Consider the following 20,855-nt stretch of genomic DNA (forward strand, 5'->3'; position numbering starts at 1 on the left):
CTGGTTTTAGTGTCCTCTGATAAATAGATACTCCTAGCTGGCCATTCACTCCCTTTACCCCATCCCCTCCCCTCCTACTAGAACTGACCAAAAAAGGAGGTACACATTAGCAAGCTAAATTGACGAAAAATTTTCCTCTGTCAATATATCCACATGTATCTATATCCATTGTGACATCTGTTTGAAAATTAAAATAGTTAAAAATAAAATCAGTTAAATTAGTTATTTGTAGATAAAGAACAATATCATAATCTATATCAATATTTTAACAATATTGAAATATTTACTTTTTTCTTTTTATGTTGTAGAATTTTTTGTGACAAATTGCCTTTATTGTTGATAGATGCATTAGTATACAATTAGAATTAATGTATGTCTGTTTGTCCGTCCGTCACGTAAAAATATAAAAGTGTCTTTACTTATTCAACAGACCTAAGAAAACACGCTTATACATTTAGCAAGCTATCGCGTGACAAATTGTTCCAAAACCATTTTATTTATCGAATATATAAGATTTCTATATTATTACTGCATTACAATATACTGTTCTTTTTCATAATTAAAAGAAAAATATTTTTTTGTTTTATGTAAAAATTTTGTAATTGAAATAAATACCTATTGCTAATCCTTAATTACTTAACAATTATTTCAAGTTTTTGTGGCTTAGTTAATATTATTACTTTTTCAGCTGACATTCATAATATTTATTTATCACATTGTATTATAGATAGTTTTCTGGAGATAATAAAATAAAAAATTTTATTATTGTTTTCAGTTTTGTTGGCCCCGATGGGGTTTACAAAACAGGTATTAATTCAATGATGTTTGTTTTATTATTATTTTAGAATTCTCTATAATACGATACGTTTCATTATTTTTCATAATGGTCATTACTGTTTTTAATCCAGTAGCAATAAATAGGCATTATATGTCCGTTTGTAGGTACAAGAGTTAGAGCACTTTCTATTTATAATTGCTGTATACGAATTTACTGTTCATTTATATTCCAACTTGCCATTGCTTTATTTTTGCTGCAGTACTTATGAATGGGAATCGTCCTTGTTGTTTAAAGGACGCATATCTGTTTTCTTTATTTTGTGTCATAATTCCCTACCATTCTAATATGCGTAGTGGAGAATTGATCAAACTTTTATTTTGGTGTTTTTACATTTTAACACAATAAATTACAGTAAAAAAAGTACTAAAGTATTTGTTATCCTTATATAAAAGTAACAGGACCTGTGTGTGTCTTCTATACCGAAGGATCTCGCTAACCGCTGAGCCAAAATGGTTCTCCTTTACAATGTAGCTTCTGAGAAGGTTTATAACTACTACCCCCTTATTTTTTTCTTTTTGGATGGAAAAAAGGATGGTTCGACTTCCCTTACACCCCACCTCAAGGCCTCTGGGGGCGTAGCCGCTGGTATATTGTAATAGAGTAATAATTTAACCTTCAGATATATATCTAAATATTTTTTTTTGTAACACAGGGATTAATTAATGAAAAATTTAATATTCTTCCTCTTAAAATAGATAAGTATAAAATCAGTCTTATACAGCTTTACAATATTAGAGTATGAGAATGATTTATCTACCATTAACATATCCCTTATCGTGTGACTGATAAAACATCATTTTGCTGTTCATCAAATATATATTTCTTTTTTTGTATTCTCACCCCATCGTGTTTTGTTTGCAGACAAAAATGTAAAAGTTGGATGATATTGGATGTTGTGATCAGTTTCAAGGAAATCACGGGACTTGTGTGAGTGTGGCAGTCAGGGAACAGACAATACTCCAATATGGGCCATAAGGTAAGAAATTCTTATAAATGTATAGATGAATAACCTAGACAACTACCTGGCCTAAGTTGTGGATTCCCGTCTGCTAGCAAATTGATTTTTGTTACTCGGCTGTGTTTAAGTTTCCGAATCTTGATTTCCTAGGCCCTATACAAAATTGACGCAAAATCCCCATCCCGTAGGTAGAGTTACACATAGCTCCCTCTATTCTTTTACATTAATGAAGTTGTATTTTGCTGTGAAGCTTCTTAAAAGATTCCCTGTTCGAAAGTCAAATTATTTATCAATTGAATAAAAGGGAGGGGGCGGAAGTGACACTTTTTGAAACCCAAACTAAAAGTCGAAGGAACTCAACTAAATAAAGAGTTACAGCTCTGAGATTAGGCATTGTTGTTACTTTAAAGAGGTTCAATATGGTACTGTGAAGAAACAGCGGTCAAACCGCCGCTCCCGCCGAAACCCGCCGTTTCCAACCGAATTTTTCCTTTTCAATCATTTGAGACAAACTTTTTATTGAACAAAAAAAATCCTAATATTTGCACTGAAAATGTTTGAATATGGAGAAAAATCATAAAGAAAATATATGGGAAATTTTTGGAAAAAAGTGATTTGTCTCAGATGATTTCAAATAGTTTAATTTGGCGAGAAAATGCAAAAAAAAATTCGGCGGGCAACGGCGATTTTCAGCGGGAGCGGCGGTTCGGCCGCCGTTTCTTCACAGTTCTATATTATAAATCTTCAAAGCCACTGTCATGCCAATTATCAGAGCTGTAACTCTTTATTTAGTTAAGTTCCTTTGAGTTTTAGTTTTGGTTTCAAAAAGTGTCACTTCCGCCCCCTCCCTTTGAATCTTACAGTTAAAATTTGTATGGATTTTTTACCGGAAAAACTATTTTGACTTCACATTACCTACCTGCTTACCTATTTGCCTTTAAAAGATGATTGAAAATTTAATTTAATTTACATCCACAGAAATAACTCAAAGTAGCGCCTCTGTCGTTAAATGCTTTACTAAGGTCACGAACATTTTCAATAAAACCTTTTATTCTAGATTAATTTTAAAGAAAACTCTGTGGAAACAAAATAATTTTGAATAATAAAATGATATTTTCCATTCCTGACTTGCTTTAATCCAAAAAAGTACAACAAAGAGAGTATTATAAAAATTGTATGTGTTCATGCAATATGTATACTGTTTGTTAGATCAAAGTAGCAGTGTGTACCCTGAACCAATGGGCCCTGGATTTCACAGGAAACCTGGAGAGGATCCTGGCAAGTATCCAACTGGCCAAGGAAGCTGGTGCCAGGTATAGAACAGGTAATATAACAAGAAAGATTAATAGATAGATGGGCCCTGGATTTTACAGGAAACCTGGAGAGGATCCTGGCAAGTATCCACATTGCCAAGGAGGCTGGCGCCAGGTATAGGACAGGTATGTAATACATGAGATAAGTAGTTTGACAGATAGGCCTTTGATTTATAACACTACACCATTGTATGCTGTATTTGTTATTTTAGAAGAAAATTTTGTCATATTTTTGTAAAGGCACCAAAGACGGGTGGGTAGAACAGTCAATGGCAAAAGTACTTTTTTTCTAAAACCTTGGTTTGATAATTAACCATTTCACCATTTAGTTTGCATATTATAATTGCTCTATTTAAAAAATCTTTAGGTCCAGAGCTGGAAGTTACTGGATACAGTTGTGAGGATCATTTCTATGAATCTGACACACTACTTCACTCTTGGGAAGTGTTGGCCCAGCTGCTCGCCAACTCATCCACACGCGGCATTCTTATTGATGTTGGCATGCCTGTCATGCACAGGCAGGATAATCAATCAATTAAATAAACAAACAAACAACTAACTAACCTAGTAGTTCACCTAATTAAATAAAACCCTTTTTTGGTTCCATAAGGAACATCAGATACACACACATTCTGTATCTTTATTTGAAATCTTATTTATCGTAACTTTTTTTAAATTTCAATTTTGGCTTGTATTGATTGATTATGCATACAGAAATGTGACGTATAATTGCCGCGTAACATTTTACAACGGCCAAGTGTTGCTGATCCGTCCGAAGATGATGATGTGTGATGATGGAAACTACAGGGAAACTAGATGGTTCACTGCATGGACTAAAGTCAGGTAGCATCAAGTCTATAGTCCAAAGTAGAACGATACTTGGAAAAGACAATATCCAATAAATTTATGATACACAAAATTACCCCTTCTGTCGATTACAATTAGTGGTTCAAACTTTTGAACACGCAACTAAATGAACCAACAAAGCAAAATCATAAAAGTCCCAAGGTTGTTAATTTGTTAAGCCAAAGAATAAAAAAAACGTTATTATGATACTTTGGGGACTAGTGTAATAAACAGCCCAATGTCCCCTCCCTCCTTGTGTTTTGGGTCTCATTCCTCAAAGATGAACAGCCCCCAACCCCTAAATAAAAGTGGAAGCCCATTGAAAAAGAGGACTTCGATTTCTTATTACATTTTGAATTTAGGACTCTAGAAGATTTTGCACTGCCCCGCATCATAACAGAAATAACCGGACAGACAACGGTTCCTATTGGAGATGGAGTCATAGCCACTAAGGATACTGTTTTAGGTAAGGAAATATTTTTTTTAATGAACATCTTCTCGAAAATTTTCTTTATCCGTTTGTCCGTCCTTTCCTGTTTGTTATGATCTGCTACTTGTGGATGTTGTCATTTTTAAGGTTATGAAATCTGCGAGGAACTATGGAATCCGCACTCCTCCCACATTGACATGGCCCTGGATGGTGTGGAGATCATAGTTAATGGTTCTGGTAGCTATATGGAGCTTAGGAAGGCATTTGTGGCTGTGGAGCTTATCAGGTACCTAAGCTTTTCAAGTTAATGATAAATAAACTTTAACCATTTCACTGACTTAAGTTTTAAAATAAAACCGCCCAAAACTATTCCAGAAAAAAAGAGCTCAATCGGTTGATTGGTTAGCGAGTTCTTAGCCTACAAATAAAAGGACTATACTGAAAAAGAGACAGAATATCCTTCTGTGTCTTTGTACCTTAAGTTATCGCTAATCACTGGACGGATAAGATTCTCTTTTACAGTGGAGCTTTCTTATTTTGGGGGAGAGTACTTCTACCCTCCCAAAAGAAATTGCCACTGGAAAAAATACCCTTTTTTTCTTTTATAACTAAAATTGAGGGTCTACTTAACCCCCCTTTACTCAAATGCGCATAGAGGACTCTAGGGATAAAGCCGCTAGTTTATATAATAAGATAACAACACCATTTGAATTCAGGTCTGCAACTCTAAAATCTGGAGGATGTTACATGTTCAGCAACCTGCGTGGATGTGATGGACAAAGAGTTTATTTCAACGGGTGTTCCTGTATTGCAGTCAATGGAAAAATGGTTGCAAGGTGAATATTATTTATCTATATAATAATATGTATTAAACCAGCTGATCTTCGAGGAAAAAAACATTTATTCCATATAATTATTATTTGGCGGCGGCGGAGCCGTTTTCTTAATTCAAATATTTTTTACTTACCAACCTAAAAAGATTTTGTTTCAATATCTTCAAAATCACAGGAGAAGTACTGTATTTAAGATATACCTTGATATACGAGAATTTGAAAAAAATGACTAAGTCCCCACGCAGGGCTGCTTGTAAGGGGAAAAATTTTTGAAAAAAATAACATGGTCTCAAATGATTCCAAATTGCCTAATTCGGCGAGAAATGCAAAAAAAAAAAAATTTTTGGTGGCGGCGGAAAACGGCGGCGGGAGCGGCGGTCCCGCCGCCGTTTTTTTTGAAAGATACCTCTAGTTGGGGTAATTACTGACCCAGCCCAAAAGATTTTATCCAATTATCTCTAAAACTAAGGGAGTAGCACCCAAAATAAAATTGCTGGTATGTCGTGGCACGAGTCACCACATTTTACCCCCCCCCCCCCCTTTTGATTTGTTACTTTTAGAACAGCACAATATGCTATTGAAGAAGTAGAGATAGCAACTGCTGTTGTTGACCTTGAAGATATCAGAATTTATAGAAACCTAATCAGGTAGGAAATGATAGTTATTTCTCGCAGCGTATTGTAAACAGCTTTCCGCGGATATAAAATATTATATATATATATGTAATAGGTATACAATACGATGCTAGACATAATTTTTTCATATGGCTGAGAACCGGTTCTAATCCACCGTTTTTTTATCGGTTTCGAAGCGATGCGGTAAACTGATTTACTGGTTCTAGAAATTAAGATGATTTGATCAAATACTTACATTTACTTAGATAGGGAAGGACATAGGACTAAAAATTAAATGGATCCCCAAAGGTTTATTAACACAATTTCTTATTCCTCAGTTTTAAAAAAATGTTTGTGAACTTACTATATCATGATTGGGTTTTTTCAGATGTTCAAACTTTTCTACAAATCTAAAAATCTACTGAAGGGATACTTTTGCTTATCGTTATACATTTTCAAAAATCAAATAAACATATTTTTGCATGCCAGTGAAAATTTGAAGCTAAAAACATTGCTACATATCTGCCTTGGCTTTGGTAACAAGATTTTTTTTACACAGGTCTCGAACCTTACATGGCGCAGCCGTACCTCGTTACCCTCGGGTGCAGTTGGACTTTACCCTGTCCAACCCTGGGGAGGAGGAGTGTACCCCCAGCACCCCTGCATTCACCTGGCAGTACCATACTCCGGAGGAAGAGATCAGCCTGGGTCCTGCATGCTGGCTCTGGGATTATCTCAGACGCTCAGGAATTTGTAAAATCCTTGATTTTTTAGCAAACATTTTTATTATTTCAACCTTTTCCTAACAAAAAATATATTGATTTTAATCAATTCAGTTGTTGGTTACAGCTGGCAATGAATCTTTAAATGCCGCAATTTGTTTTTTAAAGTCTTATATTTTTCTTTAAACATATTTGTCCACTCTATGAAAATAAACCTCATCCGTAGGTTTTAGTAAAAATTTGTATGTTTAGACAGTTGGGCGTTTGGACATTTTATGATTTTTTTAAATAGATTTATCAAGGATTTATTCATATTAAGGGCAAGGAGGTTATTTTCTTCCTTTATCCGGTGGTGTTGACTCATCTAGTAGCGCCACTCTTGTATACAGCATGTGTAGGCTTGTTGTAAATGCCATACAAAAGGTAAAAAATTAAATAATGTTGGTTTATTTAGCACATGTAGGCTTGTAGTAAATAGCAGACGAAAGGTAAAAATATGTTGACTATTCCAAAGTGCAACTCTTATATACAGCCTTTGTAGGCTTGTTGTAAATTTCATACAAAAGATTATGTTGACTAATTTCGGTCTTGTTTGCATTTTAGATTCAATTTGTTATTTAGACTTTATTAGGTATAGTGTTTAATAGCATCTAGAGGCACTGTATTCAAAGGGGTAGAGAAGAATATAAAAATAGTCCAAAAACATGCCAAGACTGAAATCCAAAAATGAAATATCCTAAAACACCTCTGGGACCTTTGTGAAGCTACCTTGAAATGGAGACCTCAATCGATTCAGTAGATGTCGAAATCTTAAGCCTCAGACAAAAATCCTTACTACTTTTAAGTAAGTTTTAAATCTTATTGTGTGATATTTAGGGAGATGAAACAGCCTTGGCAAATATCAGACGTGTAGTGGGTGACAGCAGCTATGTTCCATCAGGTCTGAATACAATACATTAATCATTATATAAAAGTAACAGAATGTCAGTCTGGGTGTGTGTTTTTCTGTCTTCTTATTAATCGCTGAAAAACGGTTATATACAGGAGGGGCGACTTTCACCTCTTGGCTATGACCTGTAATTCCGCATATATAAAGTTTTATCAGAAGAATTTAATCAGTACGTTATCGAAATCTTTAGCTACAGACAAAAACAACCTTACAACGTTATAGAATAGGACTAGCGGCTACGCCCCCTAGAGGCCTCTAGGGGCACTTGAGGCGGAAGGAGTTGAATTTGATGAATATTTTTTTTAATTTTAGATTTAAGAAGGGGAAAAAAATTTTGGGGGATTTTTTTGGGGGGAGGGGGAAGGTTGACGACCCCTTCTTTTTATTTTTAGTTAAATAAATTAAATAATTTTTTTTTGGGGGGAAGGGGTATTTTTTTCTATGGGCAATTTCTCTTGGGAGGGTTAAGGTACCCTCCCCAAAATAGTTATTGACCTTCCAGGACCTATGAGAAGCTACCCTGTAAAGGAGAACCCGATCGGTTCAGCGGTTAGCGAGATCCTTCGGTACACAAAAACAGACATCCTGTTACTTTATTATAAGGATATTATAATATTTCTATTAGATCCTACTGAGATGTGTAACCGTGTGTTGGTAACTTGTTATATGTTCAATTTGTATTGTATAAGTATAATATTTCTATTAGATCCTACTGAGATGTGTAACCGTGTGTTGGTAACTTGTTATATGTTCAATTTGTATTGTAAAAGTATAATATTTCTATTAGATCCTACTGAGATGTGTAACCGTGTGTTGGTAACTTGTTACATGTTCAATATGTATTGTATAAATATAATATTTCTATTAGATCCTACTGAGATGTGTAACCGTGTTTTGGTAACTTGTTACATGTTCAATATGTATTGTATAAGTATAATATTTCTATTAGATCCTACTGAGATGTGTAACCGTGTGTTGGTAACTTGTTACATGTTCAATATGTATTGTATAAATATAATATTTCTATTAGATCCTACTGAGATGTGTAACCGTGTGTTGGTAACTTGTTACATGTTCAATATGTATTGTATAAGTATAATATTTCTATTAGATCCTACTGAGATGTGTAACCGTGTGTTGGTAACTTGTTACATGTTCAATATGTATTGTATAAATATAATATTTCTATTAGATCCTACTGCACAGTTGCAATGAAGGTGCTTTGCCTTTTGTGTCAGAACCTAAATTGGGACATAGTGCATTCCATTACCCTAGGTTAGGTAACTCCATTTCACTTTTCAATAAAATCTAAAATGCAGCGGTTTTTCAGAAAATTAAATTTGAAAATTTCAAGTTCAATTTTCACCCACTAGGAGCTACCGTATAATCATGACAAGAAAAGCAAAGATTATTTAATTAAAATTTTGAACAACTTTGCTTTTATAAAGTTTTTCATAAAACCACTCCAGAAGTGAGTTAATTAATGGCCAATTTATCAATTGCTTTGCTAAGGTCACGGAAATTCAGCCTTAAATAAATCATATATAGAGAGGTTTTATGACTGACTTTATAAAAGCAAAGTTGTTCAAAATTTTAAATAAATAATCTTTGTTTTTCTTGTCATGATTATGCGGCAACTCCTAGTGGGTGAAATTTGAACTTGAAATTTTCAAATCTAATTTTCTCAAAAACCGCTGCATTTTAGATTTTATTGGAAAGTGAAATGAAGTTACCTAACCTAGGGTAATGAAATGCACTATGTCCCAATTTAGGTTCTGACACTAAAGTCAAAGCACCTTCGAAGGCACTGTGACTGAGATGTGTAACCGTGTGTTGGTAACTTGTTACATGTTCAATATGTATTGTATAAATATAATATTTCTATTAGATCCTACTGAGATGTGTAACCGTGTGTTGGTAACCTGCTACATGGGAAGTGAAAACAGCAGTGAAGAAACTAAAAACAGAGCTAAGGTAAATAAAAATAATCTGCGGCCGCATGTTATGATGGGTTCGAATCTTGGTTCAACACAGCGTCACAACTAAAGATTTAAAAACGGTACCTATTGCTGTTATTTCTGGCATGATATTGTAAGTTAGATTTGGGTGGAACGTATTAGTTTGTTAACCTACCTAACTCTTAACCGGACACAGTTAGGAATTTCAGACCAAATTTTGCAATTAATGGTTGGGTGTCTTTTGGTTATTACTTAACCTTATATCCTTGGGTGATAGAGCACCTCGTTAAGAATAGTAATTATTTTTCTATTTAATAGCAGTTTAATATTATGTTTAACAACTTGAAATTTTTATTCCTAGTAAAATTGTCTGAAACAATCCTAATCTTAAGATTTCAAAATAAAATGACCTTACCACCATCCCAATTCTAAATAAAACTTGCCTAAAAAAAAGAACACAATGGATGCAATAGTTGGCGAGATTTTAACGGACAAACAAGACAACCTTGCTAGTAGCTACTCAAAATAAATGTGTTTTTTTTTACTGCAGAAATTATCCTCCCAAATTGGATCTTATCACCTGAACATCAGTATTGACATGGCGGTCAAAGCAGTCCTGGGTATTTTCTCTACTGTTACTGGATTCTTTCCTAAATTCAAGGTAATTACAGTTTAATATTATTGACAGAGGTGTTTTCATTCAAGTGCTTATCAAGCACAGAATGGCCCCTAACCCCTTATTTTTCAAAATAATGAAAAAATAGGGGGTTTATAGTTTGTCGTTTGTTTGTTTAACACTTTAGGTCAGGTTAGGTTATATAGGGTAGTGGGTAAACGGTAGGGCTAGGGCCTCCTGCATGGAAAAGTTACACCACTTATTTTCAATTTTTTTTTCAAAAATAGGTTTGCAGTGCTTAATAGGCACTTTGATGGTAAGAACCAATTTATTTGTTTACTCCTTGGTTAAACTTAACCAGACTAATATTACTAATGTGTGCCAGGTCCGTGGGGGGACAGCCAGAGAGAATCTTGCCCTGCAGAATGTGCAGGCCAGGATCAGGATGGTTCTGGCATACCTGTTTGCTCAGCTCATGCTCTGGGTCAGAGAACGACCTGGTGGTCTTCTAGTCTTAGGTAAAATTAACATTCCTTTAGGTTAGGTTATATTGGATATAGGGTAGCTCCGCAGTGGTTATGCATTATGAAAAAAAACGTCTACCCTTATTTTCTACCTATTTGTTTTAAAAACACTTTTTCGGTTTTTTTCTTCCACATTTTAAATGGATTTTTTAAGGGCTACAAAATTCATGAAAATTATCAATCCTAATACGCAATTTAAATTGTAGATTGCGGATTCGGATTCTGGATCCAAAATGGGTACAAAAATTGGGCGGATTTCGGATTGCGGATTTGGATTGCAAACCCTACTAAAATTACTGCATATTATATAAAATTACTTGTCAGTAAAGTTTAATTAAGGATCTGCAAACGTGGATGAAGCCCTGCGAGGTTACATGACCAAGTATGACTGCTCGTCCGCAGATGTTAATCCCATCGGGGGAATCTCTAAAACAGATCTGAAATCCTTCCTGGGCTATGCTGCGGAAAAGTTTAACCTGCCAGTTTTGGCGGGAATCCTTTCAGCACCGCCAACAGCTGAGCTAGAGCCGCTGAAAGACGGTCAACTTGCACAAACAGGTTTTTATACAAGATAAAGAAAAGAACACTAACAAATGGTGGGAAACCAGGGATATAGGGAAGGGACAGTCTGAAATTCATTATTTAGGTTTCTTAATTGAAACCAAAACACCTATGATATATTGTACAACGTTGAGCTGTATTGTATAAATAGTTTTTTGTACAGACGAACAAGATATGGGTATGAGCTATGCTGAGTTATCCGTCTATGGCAGATTGAGAAAACCAGGAATACTTTTAATGCCTCTAGCTAGTTTTTTGTTATTGGTCTGCAGTGGGATAACTTATCACAAATATGTATGAAATTAATATACTTTAAGAAAAAACAAAGATGATATTATCCATAATTAGCTAAACACATAAAATCATGGGTAGACAAACGGACAAAGTGAATTATAGAGCAAATCATTGTGGTCATAGAAAAGAGAGTGTGAAAAAGAAAGAGAATTAAGGATTTGATATATATTGTAGAAAATTTCGAAACCCTTAGAAAAAATACACGTTTAAAAGTGAATTTTCAACATAAAAATCAGCGTCTATTTTATATAGCAGACGAGAAAATCATAACCCCCCCCCCCCCCAGCATTACGGACTTACATACGGATATACAAAGTGAATTTTAGAGCAGCTTTGCTACCAACAATATGCTTGTTTATGAAAATAAATAATTCCATTTCTAGTTTCCAACAAAAATGAATTATAGAAATGATATATCCTAACGTATTATATTTAAAAGTATTCGGTATTAGGAGCTTGTGGACCTTATTCTATGTTTATGAAGCTAGTCCATGAATGGGGCACTGACAAGGTAAACAAATATACATAATATATCTAGATGGTCCATCTATTAGTAGCTTGTGGACCTTATTCTATGTTTATGAAGCTAGTCCATGAATGGGGCACTGACAAGGTAAACAAATAGACATAATATATATAGATGGTCCATCTATTAGGAGTTGTGGACCATATTCTATGTTTATGAAGCTAGTCCATGAATGGGGCACTGACAAGGTAAACAAATATACATAATATATCTAGATGGTCCATCTATGAGTAGCTTGTGGACCTTATTCTATGTTTATGAAGCTAGTCCATGAATGGGGCACTGACAAGGTAAACAAATAGACATAATATATATAGATGGTCCATCTATTAGGAGTTGTGGACCATATTCTATGTTTATGAAGCTAGTCCATGAATGGGGCACTGACAAGGTAAACAAATAGACATAATATATATAGATGGTCCATCTATTAGGAGATTGTGGACCATATTCTATGTTTATGAAGCTAGTCCATGAATGGGGCACTGACAAGGTAAACAAATAGACATAATATATCAAGATGGTCCATCTATTAGGAGCTTGTGGACCTTATTCTATGTTTATGAAGCTAGTCCATGAGTGGGGCACTGGTAAGGTAATCAAATAGACATAATATATCAAGATGGTCCAACTATTAGGAGGTTGTGGACCATATTCCATGTTTATGAAGCTAGTCCATGAATGGGGCACTGACAAGGTAACCAAATAGACATAATATATATAGATGGTCCATCTATTAGGAGATTGTTGACCTGATATTCTATGTTTATGAAGCTAGTCCATGAATGGGGCACTGACAAGGTAAACAAATAGACATAATATATCAAGATGGTCCATCTATTAGGAGCTTGTGGACCATATTCTATGTTTATGAAGCTAGCCCATGAATGGGGCACTGACAAGGTAACCAAATAGACATAATATATCTAGATGGTCCATCTATTAGGAGTTGTGGACCTTATTCTATGTTTATGAAGCTAGTCCATGAATGGGGCACTGACAAGGTAAACAAATAGACATAATATATATAGATGGTCCATCTATTAGGAGTTGTGGACCATATTCTATGTTTATGAAGCTAGTCCATGAATGGGGCACTGACAAGGTAAACAAATAGACATAATATATATAGATGGTCCATCTATTAGGAGTTGTGGACCATATTCTATGTTTATGAAGCTAGTCCATGAATGGGGCACTGACAAGGTAAACAAATAGACATAATATATATAGATGGTCCATCTATTAGGAGTTGTGGACCATATTCTATGTTTATGAAGCTAGTCCATGAATGGGGCACTGACAAGGTAAACAAATAGACATAATATATATAGATGGTCCATCTATTAGGAGTTGTGGACCATATTCTATGTTTATGAAGCTAGTCCATGAATGGGGCACTGACAAGGTAAACAAATAGACATAATATATATAGATGGTCCATCTATTAGGAGCTTGTGGACCTTATTCTATGTTTATGAAGCTAGTCCATGAATGGGGCACTGACAAGGTAAACAAATAGACATAATATATATAGATGGTCCATCTATTAGGAGCTTGTGGACCATATTCTATGTTTATGAAGCTAGTCCATGAATGGGGCACTGACAAGGTAAACAAATAGATATAATATTTCTAGATGGTCCATCTATTAGGAGTTGTGGACCATATTCTATGTTTATGAAGCTAGTCCATGAATGGGGTACTGACAAGGTAAACAAATAGACATAATATATCAAGATGGTCCATCTATTAGGAGTTGTGGACCATATTCTATGTTTATGAAGCTAGTCCATGAATGGGGCACTGACAAGGTAAACAAATAGACATAATATATCTAGATGATCCATCTATTAGGAGTTGTGGACCTTATTCTATGTTTATGAAGCTAGTCCATGAATGGGACACTGATAAGGTAAACAAATAGACATAATATATCTAGATGTTCTAACTATTAGGAGCTTGTGGACCTTATTCTATGTTTATGAAGCTAGTCCATGAATGGGGTACTGACAAGGTAAACAAATAGACATAATATATCTAGATGGTCCATCTATTAGGAGCTTGTGGACCATATTCTATGTTTATGAAGCTAGTACATAAATGGGGCACTGACAAGGTAAACAAATAGACATAATATATCTAGATGATCCATCTATTAGGAGCTTGTGGACCTTATTCTATGTTTATGAAGCTAGTCCATGAATGGGGTACTGACAAGGTAAACAAATAGACATAATATATCTAGATGATCCATCTATTAGGAGATTGTGGACCATATTCTATGTTTATGAAGCTAGTCCATGAGTGGGGCACTGACAAGGTAAACAAATAGACATAATATATCAAGATGGTCCATCTATTAGGAGCTTGTGGACCTTATTCTATGTTTATGAAGCTAGTCCATGAATGGGGTACTGACAAGGTAAACAAATAGACATAATATATCTAGATGATCCATCTATTAGGAGTTGTGGACCATATTCTATGTTTATGAAGCTAGTCCATGAATGGGGCACTGACAAGGTAAACAAATAGACATAATATATCTAGATGATCCATCTATTAGGAGCTTGTGGACCTTATTCTATGTTTATGAAGCTAGTCCATGAATGGGGTACTGACAAGGTAAACAAATAGACATAATATATCTAGATGATCCATCTATTAGGAGATTGTGGACCATATTCTATGTTTATGAAGCTAGTCCATGAGTGGGGCACTGACAAGGTAAACAAATAGACATAATATATCAAGATGGTCCATCTATTAGGAGCTTGTGGACCTTATTCTATGTTTATGAAGCTAGTCCATGAATGGGGTACTGACAAGGTAAACAAATAGACATAATATATCTAGATGATCCATCTATTAGGAGTTGTGGACCATATTCTATGTTTATGAAGCTAGTCCATGAATGGGGCACTGACAAGGTAAACAAATAGACATAATATATCTAGATGATCCATCTATTAGGAGTTGTGGACCTTATTCTATGTTTATGAAGCTAGTCCATGAATGGGGCACTGACAAGGTAAACAAATAGACATAATATATCTAGATGATCCATCTATTAGGAGCTTGTGGACCTTATTCTATGTTTATGAAGCTAGTCCATGAATGGGGTACTGACAAGGTAAACAAATAGACATAATATATCTAGATGATCCATCTATTAGGAGATTGTGGACCATATTCTATGTTTATGAAGCTAGTCCATGAATGGGGCACTGACAAGGTAAACAAATAGATATAATATATCTAGATGGTCCATCTGACCTAGCCTCTAATTTTATTTACAATGGCATAAAACTTCCTTTTGATTTAACAAAAAATAAATATATTAATCCATTGATATTTTTTTTAGAATTTAAGCCCTGAAGAAGTGGCCAAGAAGGTGAAGTTCTTCTTTACCATGTACTCAATCAACAGGCATAAGATGACCACACTCACACCAAGCTATCATGCTGAAGTTTATTCACCAGATGATAATAGGTTTGTTCTTGCTTTGTAATAACATAGCTACTCTAAAAGTCACCTATGTTTGTCTATAACATATAGTTATACGACAAAATTTATTTAATAAAACTTACCCACAGCATACTTGATTTTGGATTATGGATTCCTAGGACAAGATATCTATAAAATGTAAGATATCCACATGAAAAATGTTGTTATCCGTTCTATTTTATTATCATCTATTATTTTAAAGGTTTGATCACCGTCCATTTTTGTACAACGTGCGTTGGAACTGGCAGTTTAATGCAATTGATGAAGCGGTTCACAGGCTTAATAAAGTTGGCTTCAGGTATATTTTTTCTCCTCCATCAAGTAGCAGGATTACAGCCTGAATTAGAAGTTTAATGTAATTGATTAAATTAATGTTTGACAAAATGGGGGTCAGTTAAAAACTTATCACTTATTTGTCCCTTTATATCTCGGAAACAGCAAGCAGTTTTGTCATTCTAGGTTATTCTATAATAGTGAATACATCCCTAGAGATCTAAAGGCTCTTCATAAAGGAAGGGGGGGGGGTAGTAAGTCAACCCTGAACAGTAATTTTTTTGTGGGGTGACTTATCGAAAACTGGAGGGATCACATCCAAAAACATTTATAAAATATGAAACTTTACTGTAAATCGAGCTCCATCGCTTCAGATAGACAGACATAAAAGAATATAGATCCTGTTACTTTTATATAAGGATTTTTATAATAATCATTATAGGCCCGGTAACAAAACTGGATCTAACGACGTGGACACACCCGCTGGAAAGAAGGGAAAACCGGTTTTAGGCGGAGGCGGTGGAAGTCTTAGTAAAGCTGATCTTGCCTCTGGACGCAGCAACCTGGGGATTCAGGTAAGTTTTTGTGCGGTTTCTCTCAAAGTGCCTTGTTGAGAACGAATCCCGCACCTTAAGGTTTTAGGTTAGGTTATATTGGGTTCTGGTTAGCCCTGCAAGGTTAGGACATTGCGTGTATTGGCCCCGCAGGGGTTAGGCATAGACACCCCCCTTCACCTTTTTTCTTCGAATTATAAATTTTTGTTCTTCTAAGACGTCCTCTGTGGTTTGTACATCTACAAGTTGCTTTGCGATAATTCTCGAGGGAAAGGCGAATGGGAGTCGGAAAATAGTCTAAAACCACCCAAGGATATTTATAAAGCTTTCCTGAAAAGTAGGTACAATTAATTCGGACTAACATTTTCCAAGATCGTTAGCTTCAGACAAAAAAAAATTACTAATGAAACAATTGTCTTCCATTAATATAATGTTAAAAAAAAACTTTTATGTAGGTATATTATACTTTATATTATAGGAAGGACAGTTTTTTTTTTATTTAAAAAGGCACACGTTTTCATAAATACTTATCTTGTCTACAAAATTGCTGGGTTTTTTCATGTATTTTCCATTAAGTTTTGTGCTACCGTTTAGTCAAATGTACATATTAAGTCAAGCTGTTCTTATTTATGACCATTGCATATACATACTTTACGGAAAATTCACGAAAAAATTACCCCATTTTACATTTTTTTTAGGTAAAGGCTGCACCAGAATCTGGAGTAACCCTTGACCTGGATGGGTTTAACAAGAAAAGGAAAACTATGGACACAGTTGAGGGGGAAACTGTTGCTTCCTTATAGGAAGTCGAAAGGGGGAATCGTTGTTTCACTTGTAATAGAACATAAAAATCTGGTGTAAGATCCAAGTAGTAACATATCCATTGTTTTATGTAGAAAAATATTAAAATTTTGTTATCAATAACCTTTGTTTATCGTGTTTTTAATTTGTAAAAAAAAATATTTAAAAAGTTGAATATTTTATCAATTATTATGAATAAAATGCAAGGAAGATATAGCCTCAGAAAAAAACCTTTTTGCTTCCAACTTACTCTAACAATAAAAATACTATTTTACCTATCACAATTTTTTGTGCGAAAAAAATCGTAATTAGGAATTTTTCCATAATGTGCAATGCATAGTAATTAAGTTTTTCTTTTTAGCCTACATTTTAAATTCTAATAGTTTATTTACTGGTGATCTAAATGCAAAAAAAAAGGATCTGAATTTTAGATGAATATTACCTAGATATTTTATGTACATTAGTTATAAATATATATTGTTATTATGAAATACAGTCATGTTATAGCGAACATTGTTTTTTTTGGTGGTGGCACAAATTTCAAAATAAAAAAATAAAGGGGGCATTAGCTATATGTAACTCTGTCTATACTGCAGGGATTCTGTCTCGATTTTGTATTAGGTCTTTAAAATCATTTAATAGCTTCCGGAATATGAACACAGCCGAGTCCCTACAAAATAACATAAAGCAATTTGCAAGCAGACGATAAGGGTCTCCACCACTTGGGCCAGGTAGCTTTTCTATACATTGTGTGTGTTCATATGTCTGTAATGTAATGCACTGATAGTTTTTTTGCTGAACAAACCTTCGAACTTGGCTTTTCCTAACTATAGTTATTCCTCTACAAAATTTAAAAGAACCACACCTACTAAGTAACAGGATCGGAGTGTCTGTCTGTTTCGAAGGATCTCGCTGATTCGATATGGTTCTACTGTACAGAGTAGCATATCAAAGGTCCTGGGAAGGTTTATAGCTATTTTGAGAGACAGTACCACTCCCTAGAATTTTTTAAAAATTTGTTTTCAAAACTAAGATTGAAAATAGGTGGGAAAGAGGGCAACTTCCTCCAAGAAACTGTTCTACAGAGTTCGTTGACATTTAGATGTAGCTTTGATAAGAGCTTATTTCCTGCCTTTATTTTATTCTTCTCAGTTACTAATTTGGTGCTGTAGTAACAAAGTTTGCTTAAAGTAATAACAAGCAGCGCAGCTACTCTATATTTACAACTAGTGGCGTGCACAGTTTTTTAAGAGCGGTTGACTTAAGCCAAAATCGCGGTGGGGTGTTGATGCACTCCACTGCAAAACCAAAACTTAAAAGTAAAAAAATATTCTTTTTTTCACAATACCTGTAAAAATGACTAAAGTAACTTACCATTAAGTTAATAAAATAATTGGTATAAACTTATGTAACTATTCCTTTTGATCATGAATGGTTGATTTTATGTTTGTTATTATCAAGGAAGAACTGTAAAGTATACTTGTACCTAAAGTTTTATAAACATGCTTTCCTGTATCTTTGCGTAAAATTTAAAGTGTTGATTGGTTTGTTAAAACTAGCAGTGTCCAAACTTTTCAGCCAATAATTTCAGTGTACAGAATGGGGTAACTTTGATTATCGCCATTTAGGATTTACATCAAGTAATCGTTCATAAACGGTTTCCTTGAAATAAATCCAAACTAACAGGAAAGCTTTAATTATCTTATTTTTGAAATGAACTCTTAAAGAAAATAAAAATTTTAGAATGTAAAAAACTTCTTTTTGAGAAAATGGCTAATGTTGATGATGACAACATTTATGAAGGTAAAATATTACTTTTAAGTTTAATTTTTTTAAATGTTAATTTTGATTTGATCCTAAATTTAAGAATTTGGTGAGATTCAAGCCTACTACAATAAAAGCAAGGTAAAGTTCAAGATTTAGTTACAAACAAATTTAGATAAAACTTCATGATGTACATATATATTTAATGTGCCCAAATAATTCTAATTTATCAGGTAGAAAGGTTTTTTTTTGTCTAAAGATTAAAGTAAAAGAATAAAGGGGATATGAGCTATACTTAACACTGTCCACAGGGCGGAAACCCTGTTCCGATTTTGTATTGTGTCTTTGAAATCAGCGATCCCCTACAAAGGAACAGAAAGCAATTTTATAACATACGAAAAGGGTCTCCACTAATTGGGCCAGATTGTTGTCTGTATTACACATCCTTACCTTACATTTTATTGTCTGAAGCTAAAGAACTTGGAAATAATGGTCCGAGTTGAATGTACTTTCCAGTGTAGCATCAAAATGTCTTGGGATGGTTTAAGGCTGTTTTCCTAGCCGTTAGTAATGACTAAAAAATAACAGGTAAATGTAGAAAATGAAGAAGAAGAAATGTATTCTGAACTAAATTATTATTCCAACACAACAGGTAAATTTATATATCAATTTTGGTATTTTTAACATTAAAAGGTATCGGTTGAGCACTGAATTCCCCACCACCCTTAACTTAAAAAAAAAATTGAAAATAAGGAAGGGGTAGTTTTGTCTCCTGTGCCTAACCCTGCGGTAACCTATTTCATAGACAGGTATAAGGTATAACCATCAAGTGAAATAAATCTTAAATGATATTTAGGTGGCAGATGACGAGGTCGTCAATTTTATTATTTATATTGCCCCCCCCCCCCCCCCCCCCAACGACAGCCGAAAACCACGTATAGATTTCGTGATTTTTTTGAATTAATTTCGTTATTGGTATAAGCTGATACATAGGGAGCCTTTACTTGCAGTACCCAAACCTTGTTTGGCTACCCAATATAACCTAACGAAACTAGAGCTAAAGTAATAAACAAACGAACAAAGTCCTTATCACACACTTTTCTTGATTCAAATATTAGATGGTGGTTTATCAGTGCCCAACAACGGTCTTTGTGAAAGCACCTAATATCCATAATATTAAGTTTAGTGGTTTATTTTGGTTATTGGACAAAATCACACTTTGATTTCGGATTATTTTGCTACAGTTTTAAAAAGGTTACGCTAAAGTCAAACCACCATTTAGTAAGCAAAAATAAATATTAATACAAAAAAATATGCGAAACAAGTTTTGATATCGAGATAAGACAGTGGAGATAATAATCCGCCCGCCCACCAATTACAATAAGTAGGTTAGAATTATTAAATAAAAAATGATTTAATACTCTCTGTTATATTTTTGTCAATTCACCTCAAAGTGCCTTGTCAAGCACATGAACCCTTCCCTAACTTATCTAAAATAAAGTGGGGGGGGGGGGCTTTGTTCGCCTAGGCACTTCCAGGGAAACCACCAATTAATATATCATTTACAGCGCATGCATATACAATTTTACTTTTATATTATAGTCATCTTTATATTAAGAAATTGAATCATTGCCAAGTCCAACAACAACAGAATATAGTAACTACCCTCTGTATAGTAATTCTAGTAGTTCATATTATGAGGTATTTGTTTTAGTAGCGTTTTAGTCCAATAGTCAGTGCATAAAGCTATGGATCGAAAAGGGACTTTCTTGCCTGCTATTTCAGATAGACGGCTATTTTTTTGTGTGAAAACACTAAATGCCAGTGAGCATTCTGTATATAAGCCATTCTACAAAAATATAAATATTAAAACAATATAAGACAAAAGTGATTTTTTTCGTCATCTGAATATTTTCTGAAATCGTGACCAATGAACATCTTCTCTTTAAATCACTTTGTCCGTCCATCATT

The 20,855-nt window shown here is 34.3% G+C and overlaps 1 protein-coding gene across 1 annotated transcript; it reads left to right on the plus strand.

Annotated features, from left to right (window-relative positions):
- Positions 1 to 1,412: 1,412 nt before the first annotated feature.
- On the plus strand, positions 1,413 to 17,631 carry Nadsyn (NAD synthetase). The gene is made up of 21 exons (XM_080153356.1): positions 1,413 to 1,814; positions 3,006 to 3,120; positions 3,477 to 3,627; positions 3,824 to 3,952; positions 4,318 to 4,421; positions 4,533 to 4,671; positions 5,102 to 5,221; positions 5,779 to 5,865; positions 6,392 to 6,585; positions 6,874 to 6,977; positions 7,431 to 7,494; positions 9,392 to 9,477; positions 10,012 to 10,122; positions 10,463 to 10,595; positions 10,941 to 11,159; positions 11,326 to 11,386; positions 11,907 to 11,967; positions 15,350 to 15,477; positions 15,695 to 15,790; positions 16,208 to 16,340; positions 17,018 to 17,631. Exons 1-21 carry the CDS (start codon positions 1,803 to 1,805, stop codon positions 17,120 to 17,122), a joined length of 2,352 nt encoding a protein of 783 aa, XP_080009482.1. The 5' UTR covers positions 1,413 to 1,802; the 3' UTR covers positions 17,123 to 17,631.
- Positions 17,632 to 20,855: the final 3,224 nt, after the last annotated feature.

Source organism: Acartia tonsa, chromosome 1, assembly GCF_053477335.1.
Source record: "Acartia tonsa isolate MP-2025a chromosome 1, ASM5347733v1, whole genome shotgun sequence".
Taxonomy (NCBI): Eukaryota; Metazoa; Arthropoda; class Copepoda; order Calanoida; family Acartiidae; genus Acartia; species Acartia tonsa.